Genomic DNA, 25,571 nt, shown 5'->3' on the forward strand with positions numbered 1-25,571 from the left:
CGAACGACGTACTAATAATCAACAATAAAACTAACGGATCAAAAAACAAAGAAAAATCACCTATCACATATTCACTTAAAAAACTGTTCAAAGAAGAACTGGAAATCAAAGCTGAGAACAATACCAAACACTATCCGATTTTTTCGAATAAAGTATCCGATAACAATCGCGATCAGATTATCGGAAAAAATAAAACTGAGCTAACAGGAGTTACTGCTGAACAGGATTTCAACCAAAGAGAACAGTCTGAAAAAAGTAATACTAGGGAAAAAGTAAGGGGGAAGAAGAAGAGACAACCTATGAGGAGAATACAGAGGAAAAAAGGGAATAGGCTCAAATTCCAAAAATTTAATCCTGTAAATCTGGTGAACACTCCAGTAATTCAAAAAACATCAGTAGAAAAACCCTTAAATCCTGAAGCAGATGAATTTTGTCCTCCGATAGAAAATAGACCTACATCGCAAAATAACATGGTCATAAAAGAATCATATGACAATAATTTCCAATCATGGGAAATAAATCCATCCAAACACATAACTATTGAAGAGCTATTTCCTTCAGATAAGGAGCCGTTTAATCGCGGTAAAATCATTAATCTATTACATGAAATTCCATCCTTGAAATCTCTGACCAGCAATGAAATTGACTTAGTTCTGTTTCCAATAAAAGAAAATAACAAACTAGTACAGGTATCCTTTTATTCACCGGTTTTGCCTGGAATAATAATCAGAGAGAAGGAAATTCTTCACAAAAATGGCTATGATGTAATCTCGGTGGAAGATTTTAAAACCAACAACTCAAATAATGGTATATTAGGTCAAACCCACAGAAGAAAAGAAAACAACAGTTCTAATCGGGGAGACCTAGCATCAAGTACTATGAGGAAAGATCTACTTAAAATACAAGTAATTCAAGGAGAGAGGTCAGTCTGGTCTCGGAATTCCACCTTTAGTAACAATGAGAACTCAATAAAATCATGGGCATGGCTATCAGAAACCTTAAACAGCAAAAAAATGGTAAATTCACAACAACGCGAAGTTTAGCAAAGGTCTGACGCTATTGTCCTGGAACCTGGCAGGGAAAACTGATATAAAAATGAAACATGCAATAAAAAATTCCCCTGATATCATCGCCCTCCAGGAAACATGGTTAATCAATACCTTTACTCAAAGAGGATACTATGTATACGAAACATTGGCAAAAAGATCAAGAAGGGGACACGCCAAGGGTGGTCTGGCAATATTATTAAAAGAAGATCACTCTTGGTCACAGGAAATAATTAACACAAACACAGACTATCTACAATGTTTAAAAGTATCCCTTAGAACCCATGCTTCAGCCAAACTAGAAAAAATATTACTCTTCAATATTTACGCACCTCCCAGCAGTAATAATAATGATTTGCTGTTTGACCGCCTAATGGAAATTATCACCCATATAATTGATGATCAATCTCACTTGCCATACCTCATAATGGGGGACTTGAATGCTAAAATTTCTAACTGCGAGATAAAGAAATGGGCTCGTCTCCTCAAAGAGGAATCTCTGGAACCATCACTCCCTGAATTCCCAAAAGGAACTAAATCGGATAAGAGGGGACGCGCACTACTAGCTTTTCTCTCTGGCATTAATGGGATTATATTAAATGGTAACATCAATGGTGATATACCAGCAACATACACACGGCAAGGAAATGGATCTCCTTCAACTATTGATTACTTTATATGCGGAACAGAAGGAAAAGAACAAATGAGTCAACTTTCGATAATATTCACAGCAGAAAGTGATCACGCTTTTTTAAACCTTTCAACCCACTGGATTGCACCGTCCTCTTTTTATAACCTGCCATTATTTCTTACAGAAAAAACGGAAGTAAACACAACTAGGCGTCGCATTTACTGGGGGACAGAAAATCTGGAATATCTGCGCCAACTAATTACTGAAACCAATATATTGACCAACATATATTCAGATGACCCTGTAAAGAACTTTGAACATCTAACGAATAATCTCAAACAAGCTCTGCAAAGTAAGCTAGAATACCACAGACCAGCAAAAAGAAAATGGAAAAACAAGAATAAAAACTGGAATCAACCAGTCGTAAAACAAATCAATAGACTGATACGTGCCCAGTATCTGGAATTCTCGTCAGTAAACAAAAAGGAAATCAATAGATTAAAGAATCAAATACGACGACAAAAAACTAAAGGAAAAAAACTGAAGCAGGACTTTAATTGGACTGAAATTCAGCTAGCAGTTAAACATAATAACCAGCGTAAATATTGGTCACTGATCGCAACAATGACAGGATCCAAAAAAAAGCTGGAGGCTACACCTGTATCAGAAGAAAACTGGGACATATACCTACACGAGCTATACAAACAGAATCAATATATTAAAAATGAAGAAGTGGGAGGAGAAAACGTGGAAACTAAAGATATTAAGATCAATAAAACGTCGGCAGTGTCAGTCTCTATGAATATTAGGAAGGCAAGGAGCACTGGTGCATCTGGCCCTGATCAGATACCTGTCAAGGTCTACCAAATTGACCATAAAGAGTGGGGAACGGTGCTCTCGCCGCTATTTAACTATGTATTTGACAGTGGTCAAATGCCAAATTCCTGGAAAGGAAGTATCATAATCCCGATCTTCAAAAAAGGAAAAAGAAACACACCGGGAAATTATAGGCAAATTGCCCTCATGGACGCTGCTGGGAAGATTTTTGCAGCAGAAATCCTGGATAGGCTGAAAAATTGGGCTTTCTCATTAGGTCTAATTCCTAAATTTCAGTCCGGATTTCGCCCACACCATTCTGTAACTGACAATGTAGCAATCTTCCAAACTATTTTAGATAAGTACGCAACAGGGAAAAAACAAACTATTTACGCAGCGTTCATTGATTACTCGACAGCCTTCGATCGAGTGGATAGACCGACCCTGTGGTTAAAATTGAGAATAATGGGGATCCCGGAGCAGCTATTACACCTGATAGTGAATCTACACAGTGACACCTGGTGCCGCGTCCAAATGGGAAGTGACAAGGGCCTATCGAAGGTAATACGAACATCAAATGGCCTGAAACAAGGGTGCCTCTTGGCTCCAATTTTATTCTCACTGTATTTAAGTGACCTACCTTCCCAACTGCAGCAAGGGATATGTACTCCTCCTAAGATAGCCACTGAATATATCCATTCCCTGCTGTATGCAGACGACATAGTCATGTTTGACCTAACACCTTTCGGATTACAAAATCTTTTAGATATTTTATATAAGTACTCAAGGAAAAATTACCTAATTCCAAATACGAACAAAACAAAAGTGGTTGCCTTTTCAAAGCAGAAGAAAAGGGTACGGTACGAATGGAAGCTGGGAGGTGAGAAACTAGAACAAGTAAAGGAGTATACATATCTGGGTAGAATTTTCTCACAAAACATGAGTAACATCAATCAAATCAACCACCTGAAAAGAAAAAGTGATCTGCATGCTGGGGCCTTGTCACGCTTATATTCGGCCACTGGACATAGACATTTCTCTGCACTGATTCAAGTCTATCGAGCTAAAATCACACCGGTCCTGTCCTATGCATCGGAATATATTCCTCTAAATCAATGGTCATATATGGATTTAACAGAAGGAAGAATATTGAAAAAACTACTGAAGATTTCAACATCTACCCCAGTACAGGCATTGAGACTGGAATGCACCATCACGAGCGCATATGCTACAGCTATAGCGAGCATCATAAGGTGGGCCCATAATCTTCTTCTTTCAAAAGAAGGTACTTTAAGAAGATTGCTAAAAGTAGAAACATTCGAGAGTAGCTCTACTCATACTACCTTTATTAAAAATATGCGAGAGGCTCTACAGCTTGCAAAAGTCAATGTGGAAATTTTGTCTACGTGGTCACCAGCTCAACTCAAACTTTTTCTAAAAAACTTCACTCCCAAATTGAGCTACGAGATTGATCACTTTCATTGTAATAGTCTATCGTCATATAAATTTTATGTAGCCTCGCAGGAATACAAACAACGTCAGCCTTACCTAGAGTATACTCTTCAACATGGCGCAAGGCGTGCAATCATGATGTTGCGCCTTGGAACACTTCCTGTACAAACCTTCACTTCCTCTTGGAGGCCTGACAGCTCTGCCCTTTGTACCCTTTGTCAAGGAGGCAACCAAAATTTGGAACACTTATTTTTTATATGCCCTAATGCAGAAATTGTAAATGCAAGGTCAACATGTCTTATGCCCATCTACCGGTCCTGCAGGATCACTAGCTCACAAGACTTTTTATCACTATGTAAAAGCCCCCCTAATGAATTCGTTTGTTACAGAATTTTTAAGTTTTTGAAAATCTCATTGAAAATGTATTAATACGGAATGTATAAATGTATATTTTATTTGTGGTCCTCGTAAGAGTACCGTAACAAAAATAAAACTTTACTCTCTTAAAAGGCAAGTCCCCATTCCTACTTCAATCTGCCGCTCTGTTACCCTGTTCAGACATGCCACGACATCGGTCCAATATGTACCCAGCCCCGCGCAGGACCAAAACATATGACCAAAATCAGCACCCTCCGCATTACATCGGGGACACGTTGAATGAGTTCCCCCAAAAACTTGTTGGATTTTGACCGGCGTCAGGTAAGCCCTGTGGAGCGTGAAATATTGAACCAATTGAAACCTGGCATTGCGCGTGCCCTTCCAGGCCCTCCGCACTAGCTGCGACCAGGTCGTCTCAGGTATCGACAGGCAGAGGTCCCCTTCCCAGTGCCCCTTTAATCTATCCAGGGGCGGTAGTCCCTCCAGTGCCAATCTCCTGTATAAGCAGGTGACAGCCTTGAAGGTGCCAGCAGCCATCGTGACATACTGGCAGCCCATTGACGTGGGGGGTTCCATCAGGCCCATCCTCCACTGTTTCTGGATTCCAGATACTAGAGCGGCATGCAGCAAAAAGTCTCCCCTTGGCAAATCAAAGGCACTCTGCAGCTCTTGGAATGGCAACAAAGCACCATCCCTATATAAGTCTCCTATCACGTGGACTCCGCACTCTTCCCAGCCCGCTAGTGCAGACCAATCCCCGCCATGCGGAATGGCGGTAGACATGCCCAGAGGGATCTCCGGCGCGTATGGGACGGGGATTCCCGCCCGTTTCTGGCTACGCAGCCAGCATTGTCGGATAGTACGCTCTTCTAGAGTGAGTTGATCCAGCCTGAGTTTCTGCTGGAGCACTATAAAGGATAAGACATGGGGCGGGATAACTCTGCCCTGTGGGGGATATTTATACATATATGCAGGTTCATTATAGCTCTTTTAACTTTGGATTGAATGGATCCCAGATCTGAGACTGTCTGCTTGATTGCCATGTAGTAGGTTCCTTCCTGCAGTCAAATGATATAAACGAGGGGGGGGGAAGTAACATAACACCACTTCCCATCCTAAAAGCCGCGAGGGACAGTTGGTGGGGAAAGACATTGAAGAGAAAGGTCTGGGATAACTATCAAGTGTTAAGAGTCATATAATGTGCCACACTTACTTCCGTTCTGACTAGTTGCGGCCGGTGCAGGTACATGTGGTGAGGCGGTGAGGCAGGACGGCAGGAAAAGTGATAGATGACAGAATAGGCCAAATAAAATAAATACATAAATAAAACCACTTACCCTGCGCTTAGGTAAGTGATTGATTTCCCAACACAGGGAGTATGTTAACGCTGTGTTGCGTTACTCTGCCCGAGGGAGGCGTTCCATGGGTGGAGTGTGGGTGTTCCCATGCAGCCACCTCTGGATTCTGACACATTCCCAGATTTACCATTAGTGGTAGACCTGGAAATGCTTCAAAATGCTATGCATAACAAGGAGAAATGTTATTATTTCTCTTCGTTTTTTCCTCTGTCTATATGTGCTGCATTCTGCGCTAGGGAGCCAAGAGTGCGCCAGCGCAAGGAAAGGAGCAGGAATGTGCCGCAAAATATAAAATATGGCGCATTCCTGCCCTTCCACGCAGCACAGCTCAGCTCAGCACAGCACAGCTCAGCTCAGCGCAGCGCAGCGAGGTGGCTTGCTGTGTTGCGTGAATTCTTGATAAATCTGCCCCATAATTTATACACGTTAATCGGCACTATATTGGCTGAATAGCTTTTTCTAACTCTCTAAGCAATACTATATGTGAACTCCCAAAGAGATATTAGATTCTAATCTGCTTTGAATATTGAACACATGAGCATAGGTGCACGTTCATTCTTTAAAGCGAGTATCAAGTTACTGGCACACATGTACATACACAAACAAACTCACACTTACAGAGGCCAGATAAGGTGTACCACATTTAAATATGTCCGCAAGCAAAGTAGGAACATGTATGGTGACTAACTCTGACACATGTCTCCCCTGAGGTGTGCACCTTTCAAAAGCTTTTGTGGGGTGCCGTCGCAGATTTCAAGTGGGGCCCCTCTCTGATTTTCCAGCAGCATGACCACCTATTTCAAAGTAAAACAATGTAAAGTGGAACAATTTGGTGGAAGCTCGGGCATCTGGCGCCACCTAGTGGTGATATTAGTTGCCTCATAGTGTCCCTATGACAGCAGACAAGCCCTACTTTTATGGTATACAAGTACATTTTGGCATTGCAGCCTGGGGCCCTGAAAAGTGTAGGGCCTGGGAAACATCTTCGGCTGCTCTCCCTTATCAGGGCACTGTGGGTGAATGTGTGAGGTGCGTGGGTGAGGGCGTAGAAGCTGTGAGTCTGGATGTGAAATATGACAGAGTGTAAGGGAGCTGGGTCAGAATCAGTGTTTTTAAAATATTCCTTCTCCTGACACCGAATTTGATTTTCATCTGTAGCTCTTACAGTGTCACCACGGAGCAGTTTATGAGCAAAGATGTCACCTTTCTTGTCAAGAATGCAACATTTGAAGAAGCCCTTAAGATATTCACCTCATCTGAAGACCAGGAGTTTCCTGTGGTGGAGGATGCAGGTCAGTTTATACCTCTATGTGCAGGACACAGGCAATTTCACTCCTCTCCATGGAGGTTCCAGGGCTTCATCAGGCGCTGTGCAGGGAAAGGTTGGGGGAATTCTGTGATGAGGGGACCAGAAGTTTCTTTAGCTCTGTTTGGAACAACTTTGAATGATATTCCTTACTTTCTGCCGATTTAGGTCAAATGAAGCCAAACAATAGTAAATTAAACAGTAAAGGTTGAGATAAAGAAATAGACAGAAGTAAAAAAAAAGAACAAGTTCACTTTCCCAGGGCCCTTTTGGAAGATTGGGGCCCTGGGCAATTGCCCACTTTGCCCATGCCTTAAAACTTCTGCGGGTGTACAGGATTTCTTCCTTCTTGTTGCAGGATACAGGGGCATTAATAAACAGGTTACTGGTGCGTTTACCTCCCTGTGTATGTACAACAAGAGAGCTAATCTCACTGTAGGCAGCATATGGGAAAGCTTGTCTCACCACTAGCAGAATTAAGGTAAATTGATCTAACCAGTGGTAGGATACAGTAGATTCAACCTCATGAGGCGAAACTGGGATGCTGACCCAAAAGATCACACATTATGAAATGTTCAAGACTAAGGCAAAAGGTTCATGTTCACTATTATTATGTTGCACAGGGAGTGTCCACAGGGATATGCATTTGGGGCAGAGGCCACAAGATATGAATTAGGGATTATATACAGGGGAATGTCCTCACCCTCAAAGTTTTCAGGATCTGGGGCTTTCTCTTTCTGCCTTAACGATGCTACCAACTAAAATGTGTGCTTGCTTACAAGTACCACCTAAAAAGCCATGAAGGAACAGACCTGCAGCATCTCTGCTCCAATGGTACAGTGCTGGCAGATGACTTTTTTTAGCTACACACTGTTTCTGGGTATCCATGACGCAACCTCTTGGCTTCTCATTCCCAGTCCATACCTTCATAATCCAACCAGTCATGCCCATCAGCCATAGACTAGTCAACCCAAGCATGATCTCATTCTGTATCTAGTCACCTGGTATGAAACAGGAGGTAACTCATGACCCTTGCCGTCTTCACTTAATTTCTGTATTTGTACAACCATAACCATCCATTCGCGACTGGCATGCCTTTTTTTGTGTTTAATGCAAACTAAAGCCCTCTGCACCAGCGATACATTTTTATCCACCATAGGCACCCTACTCTTTATTTCTGCAGACCATAGGCATTGAAACCAAGGGAATCCCTCACATTGCACATACTTATTTCATCACTGGATAACATTTACGTTGCTCTCACTTTTTGTGCACACAGCCTGGGCACTATGTCTGATTAAACTGCACAAATCATTCAAGGAGATGTCTCATCATAGTCTTTATTCGTTCTTGAAGAATTTGTTTATAAGTTTAAAGAAGTAAATGAAGTCAAAGGATTAAGATGATCATAGATTATGAATTCCACATGAGTGGATTACTCACTCACTGTGCTCTTATAGCAACGAGAGAAACATCTTGTTGATTGATTTATGCTGTTTAACAAACTATAGGCATAACATCTCATGTTCATCTTTCACTCACAGACAACCCTTGGGTAAAAGGCCTTAAACTGTGAAAAAGTTCTCGCCTATGGATTTGCGTTCTCTGCTCGGCTGCACTCTGTCAGTGCTCCAGAGCACTTTTGTACAAGAACATAGTGTTCAAATTAGTGGATGAGCATCACTTAATTGAGCATAACCACTGCCTCTGAAGCTCTGCAATCCTGAATGAATGTAAACTTTCCTGTCTTGACCCTCAACCACACTTATCCAGTGCAATCTTCATGATATCTCTGAATTGATAGATTGTCAGGCAAAACCACCTTCATGCATTAACATCCATGATCTGTCTTGCAATCCCAATTCCACGTAATCTGTAGTCCGTAGGAATCTCTACCCGATAAACCAGATTTCTTATACTTATGGATCTTGAAACCGGTCCTGCAAACATCTGAGTACCAGCTCCTCAGTTGGAACACTTTAGCATCAGCACCATGCCATCTGATCACAACCTCAAAAAATGCCATCACAAGCAAATACATTGTGTTTAGAAATGGGTGTGCACATTTATTTCAAGGTGCTAACTATGTTCTCAAAGTCAAACATTGCAGTGCCATTCCTCCTGTCTGGCATAACTTTCTTTATTTTCCAACATTCAATTATCATTCTATTTACAAGACACTCCACTGGGTCCTCATTGGCCTTTTTCATGAAAGTTAAGATGGCAAAAATATCAACCATTATTTTGAATTACTCATCTGATGTCCCTGTGCGAAATGAGACACAATCATCTTTTGGCGGCCAGAGACCATTGCCAATTCTCCAACGCAGTCTGGAAAGATGTGGGAGAAATAATGCAAAGTTTTTTTTCACTTTATAGTAAAACTAATTTATTGGTGAAAGTAAACTTTTGATACTCAAAGTCGGAAAACAGCCTTGAAAAATGTGTCTGCCTAAGTGCAAGCTGGTTTAAAGCCACCTAGGTTAGTAGCACCACCCCAAGACTTCATTACACATCCCAGAATAGGTGTCAATGACTGACTTCCTGTAGATAGCTGAAGCTGCCTCGGAGAGCAGTAAGACTGAAGGGGTGACTCCAATGACCATTTTTCAGGGATGAGTCATCTGGGAGGATCAGATGACAACAGCAATGACTCCCACAAGAGCTTAGGGACTGAAACCACTCATTCACAGATCCACCTTAGAGATTCTATCTGTGCTCCCAACAGGAGGGAAAAACAGCTCCAGTACCGAAAATGGGGAGGCCATATTCACTCTTGAGAAGAGTGTTTCTGAAAGGAAGCCCCAGGCTCTTAGAGAGGGGTGAATGCTTGACCCATCCTGAATGAGGGACTCTGGGAATATTTGCAGTAAGTTGTGATAGAACATACTGTCAAAGGAGGTGGGTTTTCCAAAGTGAAGTTGCTAGGATTAAGTGTGGGGAATTCTTCAATCACTGGTTAGTACATAGAATAAGACTGTCACATCATCACCAACTTTTCATAACATTCCTGTCACAATCTTTGATTTCCTCTCTTTTCTTTTTTACACCACCGTTGATGTCCCTGTTTCTTCTCATTCAGAGTCACGTATTTTAGTGGGGACAGTGACAAGGTCAGAGCTGGTCAACTTCCTGCATACCCATGAAGCCCAACGGCACCTCCCGGAAGATGGAACTAAGGTAGGTTCAGGTACCAGTAGAAGGATCTCTTGTGGGGGGTCGGGGGCGGGGCAAATGAAGCCCTTTGCCATTTTCTGGGGAGATTCTTTGCATTTGATGGACATGAAAGATACCTTCATTCTAGATGGTAGGTAAGATCATTTTATAGGTAGATCATGGAAGGAAGAATGCTTAGTAATGCTCCCAGGAGAAGACAGGTGTTCAAATGGCAAGCGGGCCAGAGGATGCAGAGAAAAAACCCAGCAAGGTTTCAGGATTCACACAGGAACAGGTGGCCTGATACTGTCTTCAGTGGAATTGGGTCAGAAGACAAGAATGGAATCTAGGGCAGGTTATTCTCAGTGATGCACTCACCTTAGACATGCACCTTTCCGAAATCAGGATGCAGCTGAAATAGCCGATCTCCAAAACTAGTCAGACAACCCCAGCTCTCATTTAGAGTTGAATAACAGTGCATCATCAGCACGTGATCATTGTTGGTGCTACACAGATTTCATTCCAGCATTAGGGGCAATGCTGAACCTGTCATTCGTTAATTGGTGCAGCGCTGAACCTGTCATTCGTGCTTTTGGATCAACGCTGAACCTGTCATTCACACATTAGGTGCAACGCTGAAACTGCCATTCATGCATTAGGTGCAATGCTGGACCTGTCATTCATGCGTTAGGCAAACGCTGAAACTGTCATTCAACCTTTAATCCATGTTTTTATTGCAACGCTAAACCTGTCTATCATGCATTATGTGCAACTCTGAAACAGTCATTCATGCAATAGGTGCAACGCTGAAATTGACATTTGTGCATAAGGTGCAACAATGAACCCGTCATTCACTCATTATGTGCAACACTGAACCTGGTATTTATGAATTAGATGCAACGCTGAACCTGTTATTTACACATTTGGTGCAACACTGAAACTGTCATTCAGGCTTTCGGTGCAATGCGGAACCTGTCATTCATGCTTTCGTTGCAACGCTAAACCTGTCAATCATGCATTAGGTGCAACTGGGAAACAGTCATTCACGCATTAGGTTTAACGCTGAAATTGCCATCTGTGCATTAGATGCAACGCTGAACCTGTCATTCACTCATTATGTACAGCACTGAACCTGTTATTCATGAATTAGATGCAACGCTGAACCTGTTATTTACATATTCGGTGCAGCGCTGAACCTGTCATTCATGCGTTAGGTGCAACGCTGAAACTGTCATTCATCCGTTAGGTGCAACGCTGAACCTGTCATTCATGCGTAGGTGCAACGCTGAAACTGTCATTCATGCGTTAGGTGCAACGCTGAACCTGTTATTTACACATTCAGTGCAGCGCTGAACCTGTCATTCATGCGTTAGGTGCAACGCTGAAACTGTCATTCATGCGTTAGGTGCAATGCTGAACCTGTCATTCATGTGTTAGGTGCAACGCTGAACCTGTCATTCATGCGTTAGGTGCAACGCTGAACCTGTCATTCATGCATTAGGTGCAACGCTGAACCTGTTATTTACACATTTGGTGCAACACTGAACCTGTCATTCATGCGTTAGATGGAGCGCTGCTGTTAATGCATTAGATTCATCACTGAAATCTGCATATCATAACAATCAGTATTCTAGGTCTGTAGAGTGCTGCACTGCTGACGCTTTCTTTTTGTCTCTGGTAGACCCTGTTGGAAGGGAACCTCGGAGATGATTGCACCATTGAGCCGGTCACTCTGCAGCTGTCGCCCTGGACGTCATTGCATCAGGTAGCTGTGGAAGCGTGTTGTAGGAGCCCACACAATGTACAGGATAGCGTGGGGGTGCATGCATGGGGTTTGGTATTAGTAGCAAGAGCAACACAAGCTTCATACTGCTGTACCGTGACATCTTATTCCAGACTTGAAGATCCCGTTGCACAGTCTAGCATTGGTACCCTGCGCAGAGAGTCAATGCATATTGTCCCTGGATGTTTCAGTAGGACACTGTCAGAGTGGGAAGAAATACTCCAGGGCCCCGTAAAAGAGTATCATCACTGCAAATCATGGTTAACTTAGCAGTCTGGGTAGTACCAGGGCCGAATTGTTGGTAACATGTTTACTCCATTGATCCGGTAAAGTTGGTCAAAATTGGCCATTAATTAAATGCCTCTCCAAGGGGAAAGTCGCAGCTTGTGGATTCCTCCAAATCACCCGTTTGACAAAAAGGTGTATTTTAAAGCACACAAGGCCAGTATAATGATCAAATTACATAAGGTATTACGATAATTCTACAGAGGAACCTTTCTAAATGTCATGCAAATGGAGACTCTTGGATGGGTAACATTTATCAAGAAAGGGCCATATTTACAGATAATTTGATATGGGGGTGGGGGTTGGGATGGTCATTCGCGTTCTTCTCCCAAGGTACTTGTTAAGGATTAGTTGTGACGCTGGTGCATTTTGAATTGTACTGGAGCAATATAATCCACCTCTGTATATGCAAACAATTTTCAGGGGTATTTGAGGAAATTGCCCAAAGGATTTTTTCAGTAAGGTTGGCTCAAGTAGTTTGATTTGTTAAGGCCAATTATATTGATCAGACTAAATAGGACTTAAAAGGCCATTTTACAAGAGTTGTGTGGAGATTTGATGGCCCTCAAAAATAATCATTCAGAACTGTGTTTTTTAACATTCATTTATAAATTTGGAGTTAAAAAACATCTTACGCCATGTTTTCAAACAAGGAAGTTTCAGGAATAGTTGCGCATGTTTAAGCATTACCATGTGCCAAAAACTAGATAGGATTAAAATACAGAGGAGCGTGAGAGATCCTTCAAAGACATATTTAGGAAACGTATGTGACAGTGGCCCAAATAAACCCTGTTCAGGTAGTAGAATAGAAGCGTTGCTCCAAACTAGATAAATATTAAGGATACATTTAAAAGTGTTTTTTTTTTTGTGGTTCTCTCAAAATGAACATCATGAATATGTGAATAGTGTCTTGTAAGCACAGAGGACGTAACACTGGTCAAAACGTGATATAAACTAAACGCAGTTATATAAAAGGGAAATTGCCTCCATATAATTAGTGTAAAATCCGAATTTTAAATGGGTAAGGGAAATGATGAAGAGAGCTTGATCGCTGTAGGCAAAAATGTTTGTGATCGATGCACATCGCAGACAGTGCCTCAGAAAGGCTTTCCTATTTTTAGTTTCTATTTTTAGTAAATTCTGGTGGGGTTTTTTCAATGTTTTCAATACCTTAAAAAAATTGTGGTTATCATTGGTTACACATTTTCGTGCCATTAAAAATAACAGAAACAGTATTTTTCTGGTGTTTATGGAATGTTTTGCTTTTATTATTGCTTGCTTTCTGCACTGATTGTGCATGTGTATAGACAGTGTGTGTACAGGGTATATGAGGTCCAAATATATTTTTACAAATCAAACTTACTAGAGTACACCATACAATACTACTTTAGTGAGTCTTTGGTCATGCATGCTCACTCTTTCCTTCCCATGTAAACGTTTATATGTGAAAAGGCCCTCTCAACATTGGCACTTGAGACCGGCAACTCCAAAACAGCCAGTACACAATTTGCTAACTCTGGCCATTGACATAGCTGCCGATACTGGTGCACCTGAAGATTGCGATTCTTTAGGACAGGTTGTGCAACATATGTGTTCAACTGGGCACATGTGCCCTTAGATATTGAAGCAGTCAAAAACAAAGTGGTACCTTTCAAAGTCTGGAGAAAATCCCCCTTTACGGTAGGGCTCTAGAACTTGTGCCGAGCACCTCAGTGAGGCTTCATTGACTTCAAATGCCATGGTTGGTGAAGGGACATTTCTATGCATAATTGTAAGCCATTTCTGATGCACTGTAAAATAAAATTTCCTGAATTGCTCCTCAGCATTTCTTTGGTTAGCAAGTGGCAAGAATTCCAACATGGAACATGTTACTGTGACAAAGTCTCTAAAGGTGTCACCCAACTTACTCTCATGGAGATGTTTCACATCTACACCAATTACACTGAATGCTTGGTAGACAAGGGTGATTTCCGACTCTAGTTTTTTAAATTATGTTTTCCACTAAAAATCTAAGAATACTGTAGAGTGTCCTTTTTTCACATCACTCTCAATATGCAACCAAAGATCATCACATTTCTTGCCTTTGGCATCATCACTAAGCAAAAACTCTGTAAACGTTCACCACATAGATAATATCTACACCATGCATTGAATGTTTAAAGCCTGGGGTGTTTGTCAATTCACATACTATCAATACTGACTCACTAGAAAAGGGGCTGATGTATCAAAGGGTTTTACCCATTCTCTGTCTGTGGGTAAATGTGATGCTACATATTCGGAAAGATTCTTACGAAACCAGCTATTTTACCTACCAGTTAAAGAATCAAACGTAGCCAAAATATCAAATATGATTCTGATATTTCCTGATTCTCTACAGTTTATAAAATAAAATAATTAAATACGACCTAAAACATGCTTCTAAACCCTGCATTTTTAGACCAAAGATCGTAAAACTGAAAAAAGTAAAAGGAAGAAGAAACAATATTTTAGTGACATCCCTAAACAACAAAATTCAGGCAGAATAATGTTAGCCCAGTCTTTCTTTCTGCTGCCTTGTATAACAAAGTTACATTGTATTGGCCGCTTCAGGAAGAAAATAAATTACGGGGTCACTCACCTTTTCCTGCATCATTGATAGAAGGTGCATTTTTTTGAGAAGGGGTGTGAGTGGTGCGTCATTTCTAGATTGAGGAGAAGCACTATAAGCAGTTGTAGGTTTGTCCCTGGTTTTCTCATGTTTGGAGGCTTCTATTCCCAATTGCATTCAAGATAGAAAGAGCAGCTATTGTTTCAAAATGGCTGCATGCAGCTTCTCATTGCACTACTTATTGACAGGTATTGTGTACTTCACAAGCATGTCTTTCTCTTGTTTTCTCCCAGGCGCACAACCTCTTTGAGTTGCTCAGTCTACAGAGGGCCTTTGTGACCACCTCAGGGAGAATTGTTGGATGTGTCACCAGAAACGAGGTAAATGATGACAGGATGCTGTGTGGCGTGCTGGTGGGCTTAAGATTTTGCAGAGGGGTGAGGTATGAGCTGTGCCCGAAGGCCTAGGCAGAGACATTGCTATTACAAACACTAGCAGAGAAAGGAATGAATTATATTGATTTTTATACCCTTCACTGTTTGTCCAATATCCTCAGCTTCTTTATGATATACTATCTGGAAAGGGTGTCTGCTCATTGAGAAATAGGTTTTAGGAGAATATGCAAAGCTGTTTCATTTAATTGAGGAAGTGCAATCGTGGATATAGTGGACACATGGGAGTAAGACGTCCAGGACAGAACAGTGATCTTAGGATGTTATCTGGGACGATATAGAGAAATAGGGGTGAAGATTAAGAATAAGACTGAGGAATTGGAGCATGAGATCCAGGATGAGCAATAGCAATGAGAGCTTGATATTCAGGATCAGGTGGCGGAACGAGGGCAGGAGATACAGTTTCAAGTGAAGATTTAGACTTGATAACAGGGATCGGACAAATGAGTGCAGGAATGAGACCTAGAAAAAGGCAATCGAAGGAAGGCAGAATAGGGTTAGTCAGGGGCATGAGTGAGTACTGCATGTGATTAGTGATATGGCAGAGGAATTGATACTTGGTGTTTTGTAGTGGTGGAGTTCTTCTTTCAGAGTCCTACATCCCTATCTATGGCTGCAGCTTCTGTCTGCTGCCCCAAATGTATTAATAGTCTGGATCCTGAGCATGAAATATGGAATGTTTTGAAATTGGGGCATGACACTAGTGTAAGGCAAATGAATGGGAGCCTGATAACCAGGATAATGTGAGGGAATGGGGCATGAGAACCAGTACCAGGTGGAGAATCAGACATTATATCAGGAGCCAGATAGATGGGTGCAGAATGTGACCCAGGAATGAAGCATGCTAGTTAGAGTCAGGCAAAGGACGGTAGCATTAGATGGTTGAGGAGAGGAATTCATGGATGTTTTTTAATTCTTTAGGATAATTCTTTAGGGTTCATTTTTCAGAGCACCTTATATGTTTATGCCAGTTACAGTTGCTAAGACATCTTCATTAGTAGATGCTATAACAGGTATTATTCACATCCAAGCAAGCTTGAAAGATTAAACAGACAGTAACCAAAGCTCTGAAGCATTTAATAGATGGAAATTTCAATTGTGACTCTCCACATTACAATAGGTCTCTTATACCAATACGTCAGATCAGCTTTTGTAGCTTTCCTGTTGTAGCTTCATTCATTTCATTGGCTTGCCTACAACTCACTTTTACAAATTACTATACAGTAGAGGTTCACCTCTGTGATCTTGTGTGTGCTCCATGGTGCCAAGTAGATGATTGTGTATGATGTTTTAGATGTTATTGTGTCAAAAGTCCAGGATGGAATGAAGGAAGTCTTTGTTGAATAAAAGCATTTACTGTATGTCTCCTTTCAGTTGAAAGCTACAATTGAAGATTTGGCCAACCCTAAAACTCCAAAGTGAGAAAGGAAAACATTGCCAAGCTCTAAAACAGCAAGAGAGGTGTGCATGAATCTGCACTCCTCAAAACATCCAATATGAAGAAGTAACTTCAGTAAGAATAAAACAAGGATTCCAGCACACCCCAACATCGTAAGAAATAAGGAATGATGGACATACCTTACAACTTGCAAAGTGAAGAAGGCAAGGACTACAGCACACCCTAAAACACCAAAAAGAAGGCGCAAAGGACTATAGGGCACCTAAAGCTTCTAGAGAAAAGGCTATTGCACTCTAGCACCACCAAGCATCCGCTTAGAATCAAGGAAGGACTTAACTATATGCCAACCCTAATGAGAAGGACTACACAACTTCCACAAAATCCAAAGCATCCGCTTAGAATCAAGGAAGGACTTAAATATATGCCAACACTAATGAGAAGGACTACACAACTTCAGCAAAATCCAAAAGCTCCAAAGTGTAGTCAGGAAGGAAGTTTTCACTCTCCAAAACCTTCAAAGAGAAGAACCAAGGACACTGGAAACCACAAAGTTGCCATCAAGAACAAAAGAAGAACTCCAGTCCCAAATCCAATAATTCCCCATATTGGTCAAAAAGAGAAAGAGACGTACCAGACTCTAGCAAACCGCAAAACCTCCATAAATGAAGGAACATGTCCAATTGCATCCTGAATGAAAAGTACACAATACTTTAGCTAACTCTAGAACCCCCCAAAGTAAAGTAAAGGTCTCCAGAACATCCCCAGAAGCTCCAGTGAAGAAGCACTAGGCCTCTAGTAGAGACTAATAGATAAATCAGGAAGGGACAGATTACTTCATCACACTTCAGTCTTCAAAAAGAAGTAAGCAATGACTCTTGTACACCCAAAAGTTCAAGAAAGAAGGCTCTCCAGTGCACTTCAGAGCCACTAGTGTGAATGCCCAAGAAACTATAGCACACACAGTGCCTCCAAAGACGCTGGAAGGAAAGCTAAAAACACCTCATACCTCAAGAAAAAGAACACAGAGCTGACACCAACTTATCCCAAGACCTTTCCAATGAAATACTGATGGATGGGCTTCAGTATACTCCACTACCTACAAGATAAAAGGACAATAGACTCATGCACACTCCAAGGACTTTATGAGATAGAGTAAAAGACTCATCACTGGTTAAAAATACAAAAAGAGGTAAGACATGACTACAAATCACCATCAAACGTCCAAGGACAAAGGAACCAAGGGACTTCAGCTCTCTGTATAACATCGTATAAGGAAGAAAATCTATACTCTCAAAAAGTTCAATGGGAAGAGCTGTAGTATATTGGCACACGCTACACACTCCAGCAAGAAAGAATGAAAGACTCCAGGTCTGCAATCCTCCAAAGAGAAGGACCAAATGACTTTAGAACACCAAAGAACCTGCACAAATATAAGGAAAGAATCCAGCATATCCTAAACCACTCTGTTAAAAGGATCAAAAGACTCTGGGTGTCACCCAAATGAAGAAATTAATGAGTCCATTACACCCTAATAGCTTCACTGAAAGAACAATTGGATTCCAGCCCACACCAATAACTCCAGGAGGAAGGGACAGAAGACCCCTGTACAGCTGAAAGACGTGTTGAGAGAAACTGGAGAATGCCTCAAAACCACTGACCGAAACCAATCATCTACATAAAAGCCTAAAAGCTCACAGCAAAGTAGTGATGCTACAGCCTAACCCTTCAAAATAATGGAAATAAAAAGCTCCAGTACACTCAAACACGTTCTAGGTAAATAAAGATGGACTCCAGTACACCATTACATTTTCAGTCTAGAGAACAGAAGAACTAAAGCACACCTTACATCAACGTAATCAAAAACATAAATGAAAAGAAACAAAGGAATCAGGCAGCAATACCTCCATAGAGGGGCGTTTAAAGAACTCCTGCACACCCCAGACTCTCCAGAGGGATAAAGGAAAGGACTCCAGCACACTGCACAAACTAGAAACGGGTGTCTTAAAGAACTTCTGTATACCTCAAAATATACAATGTAAAGGATCAAAATACTATCACAAACTCCAAAATATCCAGGGTAAAGTAACAGAGAAATTAAAGAATTCTCCATTCCTCCCATATCCATATCCTCGAATGACAACAAGACAAAAATGACTTCAGTACATTCCAAAGTCACTAGAGGATATACCAGATGTCTCCTCTCATGCTAGATCCCACAAAGAGAATGAATGAATAAATGCATACATGGTTCAGGACACTAAACGTCCTGTAAGAAGGAACAAAAGTCTACAGATGATCCCAATAATCTTCAAACAAATGGAAAAATTGGTTAGATTCAAAATAGTCACAGAGGTAACATAGGGCTCACCGCATCCAAACTTTCTGCGCACTGCCAATGAGAAAGGTTAGATAACTCTAGCAACTGTTATGAACTTCACTGACAAAGGACGAATACCCCAGCATTCCACAAATCCTCCAATGAGAAGTAAAAAATCACTCATACATTCCCCAAATTCGCCAACAAGACTGAAGAAAAGCCCCCACTAAATTTCTTACAAGAAGCAAAGAAGGACTCCAGGACACTCTATATTTCCAAACAAGAAGAACTAACCAGTACATCTCTCCCAAAAATCTCTAAAGACAAGGCAACAAAGGACTGAAGCACACCTCAAATCCTCCAAAGAGACCTAACAAAGACACCGCTTCCAAATGTCCCAACTAAGAAGAAACAACAAGATGCCGAACACCAAAAGTCTATAAGAGAAGAGCATTATGTGCTCTCATGGCAGCCTAGCCCAAAGATGCATACTGTAACACCATCACACATTTAGAATGATAGATGTTTAAATACACAGAGGTGCAGTAATGGACAAAACTATACAGTGCCACTTGCTATACTGTCACACTCTGTCAGAGGCAAAGTCTTGGAATAGTGTGGAATACTGTACATAAGCACAGCACTTGGTCTGTCAACATCATTAAGGGTAGCCATTCCATTCAGCCCTCATAGCGACCATGGTCTGAGCATTTGATCCTATTAAAACACTTCATTATAAAATAAAACCTCCTGAACACTCTCCATCATAGCAGGGACTAGTCAATCTGATTTCCAGACTTACTTCCAATTACATTGGTCATCTCTCTAGTAATCTTGCATGGGTCTTTACTGTTTACATCTTCTGTTGGTGACCTCTTAAAGATTTCCATGCATGCCTTACCCTGTCTATCACACTCCTTCCATTAAAATGATTCTTGCTCAGTTTTTTACTCATATATTTGCTTTCTATTCCTCTGAATGTCCTAACCATGGTATTTCTGCCTGGTTCTTGGTAAGGTACTACCTGTCTAAAGGCCTCATTACGGTCTCGGTGGACAGGTAACATCATCACAACGGTGACGGATATCGCGTCCGCCAAAATCTAAATCCCATTATATCCTATTGGATTTAGATTTTGTTGGTCTGGATATCCCTCACCGTTGTGACAGAGTAACCCATCCACCGAGATCGTAATCAGGCCCTAAGTCTTCTCTGGGTATTTTCTTCCAGGTTTATGGCACTATCCCTCGCCCTGCGTGCTTTTACTCCTAGTATTTCTGGCTTGTTCTTGACTCCATCCTTTCCCTCCCATTGATGTTGATAACATTCCTGTTTGTAGGTTTGCTTTATTTCCACCTGACGCTTTCTAGGTTCTGGTATCTACTGGCAATGTGAAGGAACTTTACAATACCTTTGAGAGGAAGAAAACAGTCAGTTGCCTGTTTTTCCAAGCCAAGGATTTCTCCAAGAATGATAAACAATTCAGTTTTTGTCACCGAAACCCTCTCTTGCTTCGACAGTCCACTGAGTTTCATGAGGATACCAATCAAACAGTGATCCTGAGTTTGTACACATCTATGGCTAATATGAAGCAGTGCAAAACATCATCAACAACAGGGGTTTTCAGCATAGGTTTGGTATGACTATATCCCTTTAGGTTTTGAAGACATGTGTTTACTATGTAATGTGTTTCCATTTAGATTCACTGTATGTAACTTTATCTCATGTGGCTATTCTGAAAATCTAGCATGGATCTGACCTTCCTGTACCTACTTTGGATCCATGGGCATCTCTCAGGAGGTGAAAACTGTCCCCTATACTATTAACAAGAAGATAAGCAGAAAACATTTAGAGATATTTGTGTGTACACAAAGGTCAATGGACAAAAGAGGTAGGGTCATATCTGCTGCTGGTGAAGTGGGCTCTTATACAGAACATGTTCTCCACTGCCCCCAAGATCAGATCCATACAGGAAGTAAGAGTGACAGGCCACAAGGCAATTTATAAGATCAGCAACAACAGTTTTTTGAAAGAATAGCACTAGTGACGCCACAAATACACAACATAGGAAGACATGCACCTTCTTAGGGCAATAGGATGAAGAGCAAAGTAGGTCGAAAGGGACCTCTGAGAAGACCAAATGAGCATAATAGAGGCAAGAAAAAGAGCAGAGTTAGAACAGACACAAACTTTCAGCAAGACGTAAAGAACACACCTGTGAAGAGGATTGAGACAAGTAAACTCTGTTACCCCATAGGAGTAAAACATTAAAACCAATTACCCTTTCCTTCTGCTTGTTGCTTTCCATTGGTGCTTGTAAGTTGGGTGCAATTTCCCAAGAACACCATACGAAGAAAATCACGTTCTAGGGCAATATTCTGAATTACTGTTCTATTAAGATACTAACAACTGCATGTCTACGAAACTTTAAGTATTCTGTACAATATGGCCTCTTTTTAGAGTTTTCACGTTTATGATCTACACTTTCACTTGAGCTTAAAGATTCTTCAATATTTTATCAAAGGTGCCTTTAGTAAATTGTGTATTATTGCCATGTTTTTCTTCCACATTCATAATCACTGAAGTTATCCAATGATATTTCAGAATTCCTTACTCCATGCAAGGTCTTGCACAATCATTGTGGCATTACACTCGAACTTATTGATAGGTCCAGATGATGAGTTGCACGCTACTGGTAGGGAGCACACTTTGCAATCTTAATGGCTAGTACCTTGTGGTAACAACCCACCAGTACCATGCATTTACAAGTTAAACCCCTTGGAACATGAAATAACGGAGCAAACTAAGATTCAATGGGAACAATTCTCGATGATATTTCATATTCAGAGAAATTGAAAACACACATTTACAACTGGCTATGAGCAGCTGGTAAATATGTGCCAGGGTGGTTGGTGTGAGGCAGGGTGGAGAGAGCTGGGTCATGAGGAAAGGAGAGTAAAGAATTTTCATGGTGGGAAAATTGCATTCCTCCACCCCCGCCATAGAAGGAGGTCAGACTGAAGGGATTTTTACTGGGTTGATTTTTCAGGATCAGGTGGAGCGGTGTCGCACTCAGGAATACCGTTCCGCCCAACTCGAAATCAGGCCGCAGCCCTCTTGCTCTTCACGGCATAACTGCTTGCCCTGTAACCAATGTTCTTTCTTCTTTTAGTAGGAAGAATCTCATGATCACAAAGTCATCATTCTCTAATTTCCTTTGATTGTGGTCGAGACTATTGTGCCTTACAGTTAACTGGAGGATCCCACTGGTAAAATGTGTCTTGGATGTAAGCAGTCTGGTTAAAGCAAGTCTCAACTAAAAAGAGTACATAAGGATTATTATTATGATATTGCCTAATTGTGAACAGGTTCAATACCTGATTCGCCTTTATATTATCTTTCAGGGTCCTTTGTAGTAACACAAATGCTCTTCTGTGTAAAGTATATTGAACATGCTTTCAGATAGCCTGCAACTACTTTATTTTATTCCCACAAATGAATTTTGTATGTGTTCATTCGGTATCAACTGTTTAAATATAAACTTCAATATAATCATGACATACTTGTGTTTTACATCTATCGCTCAGTTTCTCGGTCTTTGTGCACAAATTAGGTTTTGCACTTGAGCTCAATTTAGGTGAGCTGATTGGCAACTCTGTGTACTTCCTAACACCTAGTCGCAGACTCTCTATGTTTGTGGACTTTGAAATGCATAGTGCTTGCAGGAGGCAGTGCGTAACACAACCTTAGACCCCTTGCAAGGAATGGGGAATGGGGTTCCCCACAATACCCATTCCCGCACAGTCACCAACCATCCTGTAGAAGTACTTCACCTTTGCCTCCGCCATCCACATGACAGCAGAAGGAGTTGTCCATTATAAGTTCAGGATCAAACAGAAAACACTTATCATTGTTGGATGAGCATACTCTAGATACATGCACACTAAAAATCCAGTCATGTTCATATTTTTTATTATAACATTATTATTTTTATGAACAAAATTTAACTTCAGGGGCTGAATGAATAATCCCCTCATTGGTGCTTAAATAGAGAGGTACGTTTGTAAGGGATGGGCAGATGCACATTAAAGCTAGCCACCAAAATAGCGAGCTCATCTACCATGAATTTACAGAGCTCCCTTTCTGTGAGACTGGCAGTTCCCCTTTCCATTGAATGCCTTATTCTCAGAGCCCGGGTGTAGCACCCATTTGTCTGTGATTTAAAGGGCACCCGTCTAAAGTTCACTTCTAGGGACACTAATAATAGTCTGTCTATTGGCATTTTAAACACCGCCTATAATAAAAACGCATAGAGAAAATAATGCAGATGCACGTGGTGGCTCACGTGCACATGGGTAATATTGGCAATTGCTGTTTTGGGTAATAGATAGGGCCACTGGAATTATGTGATTCCGTGGGTGACTGTATAACACACTACTATGTGTAAGTGGAGGGTAGCAACCACTATCCTCCATCACTAGGAATAACAATAGGAATAACAATAGGAGCTCAAGGGAAAAGGTTTTACCTCTAGAGATAGACCACCCAAAGTGTCTTACCACTAGGATTTCGGAGGAAGGTTTAATAGTATTAGCCAATTTCCAGCAGAGCCAAGCACTGACTCAAGACCCGGCAAACTGAATAAAGTGGTATGAAGATAAAATTAAGCACGTGGTTCATAGGTCAGGTGTGAAATTTCGCTTCGCTCACAGAGTTTGAGGAGTTTTGCCCACTCCACGTAGTGTGCGGAGTTCTGAAAAACTTAGCGGAGCGGAGTTTTTTTACTCACTCGCAACTTGAATGCCAGCGAGGAAAATCTTACTCCAGACCACCTCCCAGTGAGATTTCTCAATGCAGGCGCATGGATGGTCGCTACGGCACACTTTGAGAAACCTTCCGTTCGCATTGAGGAAGATGCCGCTCAAGTAGAACATCTACTCGAGAGGCAGAAAGAAGTAGCACCCTCTTAATCTGTGCATGGCACCATTTGCATTGATTTTACAGCGTGGGACCACCACGTGGGCGCAACGTTACGCACTCCGCGCTTGTAGACCCCATGTAGGGCGGCTGAGTTTTTTGGTCACTTCACACGGTTCCTCAGGAGTTCCGCGGAGTTAGCGTTACTCCACAAACTCCTTCCAGACCTAGTGGTTTATTGCTGCAGGGTAGATTTAAATGCCAACAGGAAGTCTAGGACTAGGGACCAAGTTAACACAAAGAAAGCTAATGATTGGTATGGTATGACACCAATTTTAGACAGTTAAAGGCCCAAATTAGAAACTGAGTTAAAAGCCTCAAGATAACGTTTGACTATGAGATATATGATGGCCTTCAGAATACCAAGAAAGTATATTAAAAACTGATTAGTGGTTGAAAGAGAGCATATAGGAGAGCTACTGGGGGAACCTGTTAGATGCAAATGAATAAAAAATGTAAAAACATTTAGGAATCTTGTGAAGCAAAGCACAGGAAAGGAGGAGGAGGGAGTAATGTATTGTGTGGTAGAAGTAGGTGGTTGGGTTGAAAATTTTAAAGAAATCTATTGAAAAACCCCATAGCCCGATAGTATAAGAGCCAATCAATGGAAGGAGGTGAATGAGAAGCTCAGAATCCAGTTCTTGACAGCCAATATTAAAAATATCATAGCATCGCCGGTATTAACTAGAGCAGCGGGACCTGATAACCTTCCGGCTGTCATAATTAAGACCAACCCAGATTGGTGGGCAGAATTCTTTCACCAGACACTCAAAGGAATCTTAGCCATTGCTAAGTTCCCCAGCAATTGGAAAGGGGCCATTATTAGGCCTATACATAAGAGAGGGGACACAAGAGCTCCCAGAAACTATAGGCCTACTGGATATGGGCAAAAAATTGTTCACTAAAATAATCTTAGCCTCAAGCAAGGGTCAAACTAAACCATATTGTGCCCATGGACAAGGGGGGCTTCAAGGAAGGCCACTCCATGATGGACCACTGTTTCTGCCTATGGTACCTTGCTCGGAAGTCTGTAGAGCAAATGGGTAGTCTATTATCTTGCTTTGTAGACCTCCAGGCTGCTTTCGACCTGGTGGACCAGAATTGCTTATGGGAAACTCTGCTAAAACAAGATATCCCTAAGAGCCTTCTAGTTTTAATACAAGAGTTGCATTCGCACAATTGGGCACAGATAATTATCGCTACGGAGGAGAAATTGAACCAGAAAATCCCAATTCCTAATGTGTTGAGGCAGGGTTGTGTCCTGGCCTCCTCACTCTTTTCCCTATTTATAGCCGATTTGCCCTCAGTTTTCACAGCAGCAAAGGGAGTGAACCCCAAAATGAACACGGACGATCTTGTGATTATGGATCTATCAGCATTAGGCTTGCAAAAGAAGCTCGATGTGTTTATGGAATACTGTAACTGTAAAACGTTAGTAGTAAACATGGAGAAGACTAAGGTTCTGGGCTTTGGCAAAAAATCTATAAGGTATGGGTGGCACCTCTGTCCCAACAGGCTGGAATCTGTCAACGAACATAAGTACCTAAGAGTGTGGTTCTAGAAGAATTTAAAGTGCAATAGAGGTTGTGGTGAGATATCCCACAGACCAGTGTTAAAAGTCTACACCA

General features: G+C 41.4%; 1 protein-coding gene across 1 annotated transcript in view; it reads left to right on the forward strand.

Moving 5' to 3' along the window:
* LOC144754579 (chloride channel protein ClC-Kb-like) overlaps positions 1-22,518 on the forward strand; it is a 159,547-nt gene extending 137,029 nt beyond the window's left edge. The window contains exons 15-19 of the mRNA XM_078642543.1: positions 6,840-6,973; positions 10,070-10,167; positions 11,825-11,908; positions 15,092-15,178; positions 16,625-22,518. Coding sequence (XP_078498669.1) covers positions 6,840-6,973; positions 10,070-10,167; positions 11,825-11,908; positions 15,092-15,178; positions 16,625-16,672 — 451 coding nt within the window. The 3' untranslated portion in view covers positions 16,673-22,518. The remainder of the gene's footprint in view (positions 1-6,839; positions 6,974-10,069; positions 10,168-11,824; positions 11,909-15,091; positions 15,179-16,624) is intronic.
* The last annotated feature ends 3,053 nt before the right edge of the window (positions 22,519-25,571 follow it).

The sequence above is a fragment of the Lissotriton helveticus genome, chromosome 5_1 (genome assembly GCF_964261635.1).
Source record: "Lissotriton helveticus chromosome 5_1, aLisHel1.1, whole genome shotgun sequence".
Lineage (NCBI taxonomy): Eukaryota > Metazoa > Chordata > Amphibia > Caudata > Salamandridae > Lissotriton > Lissotriton helveticus.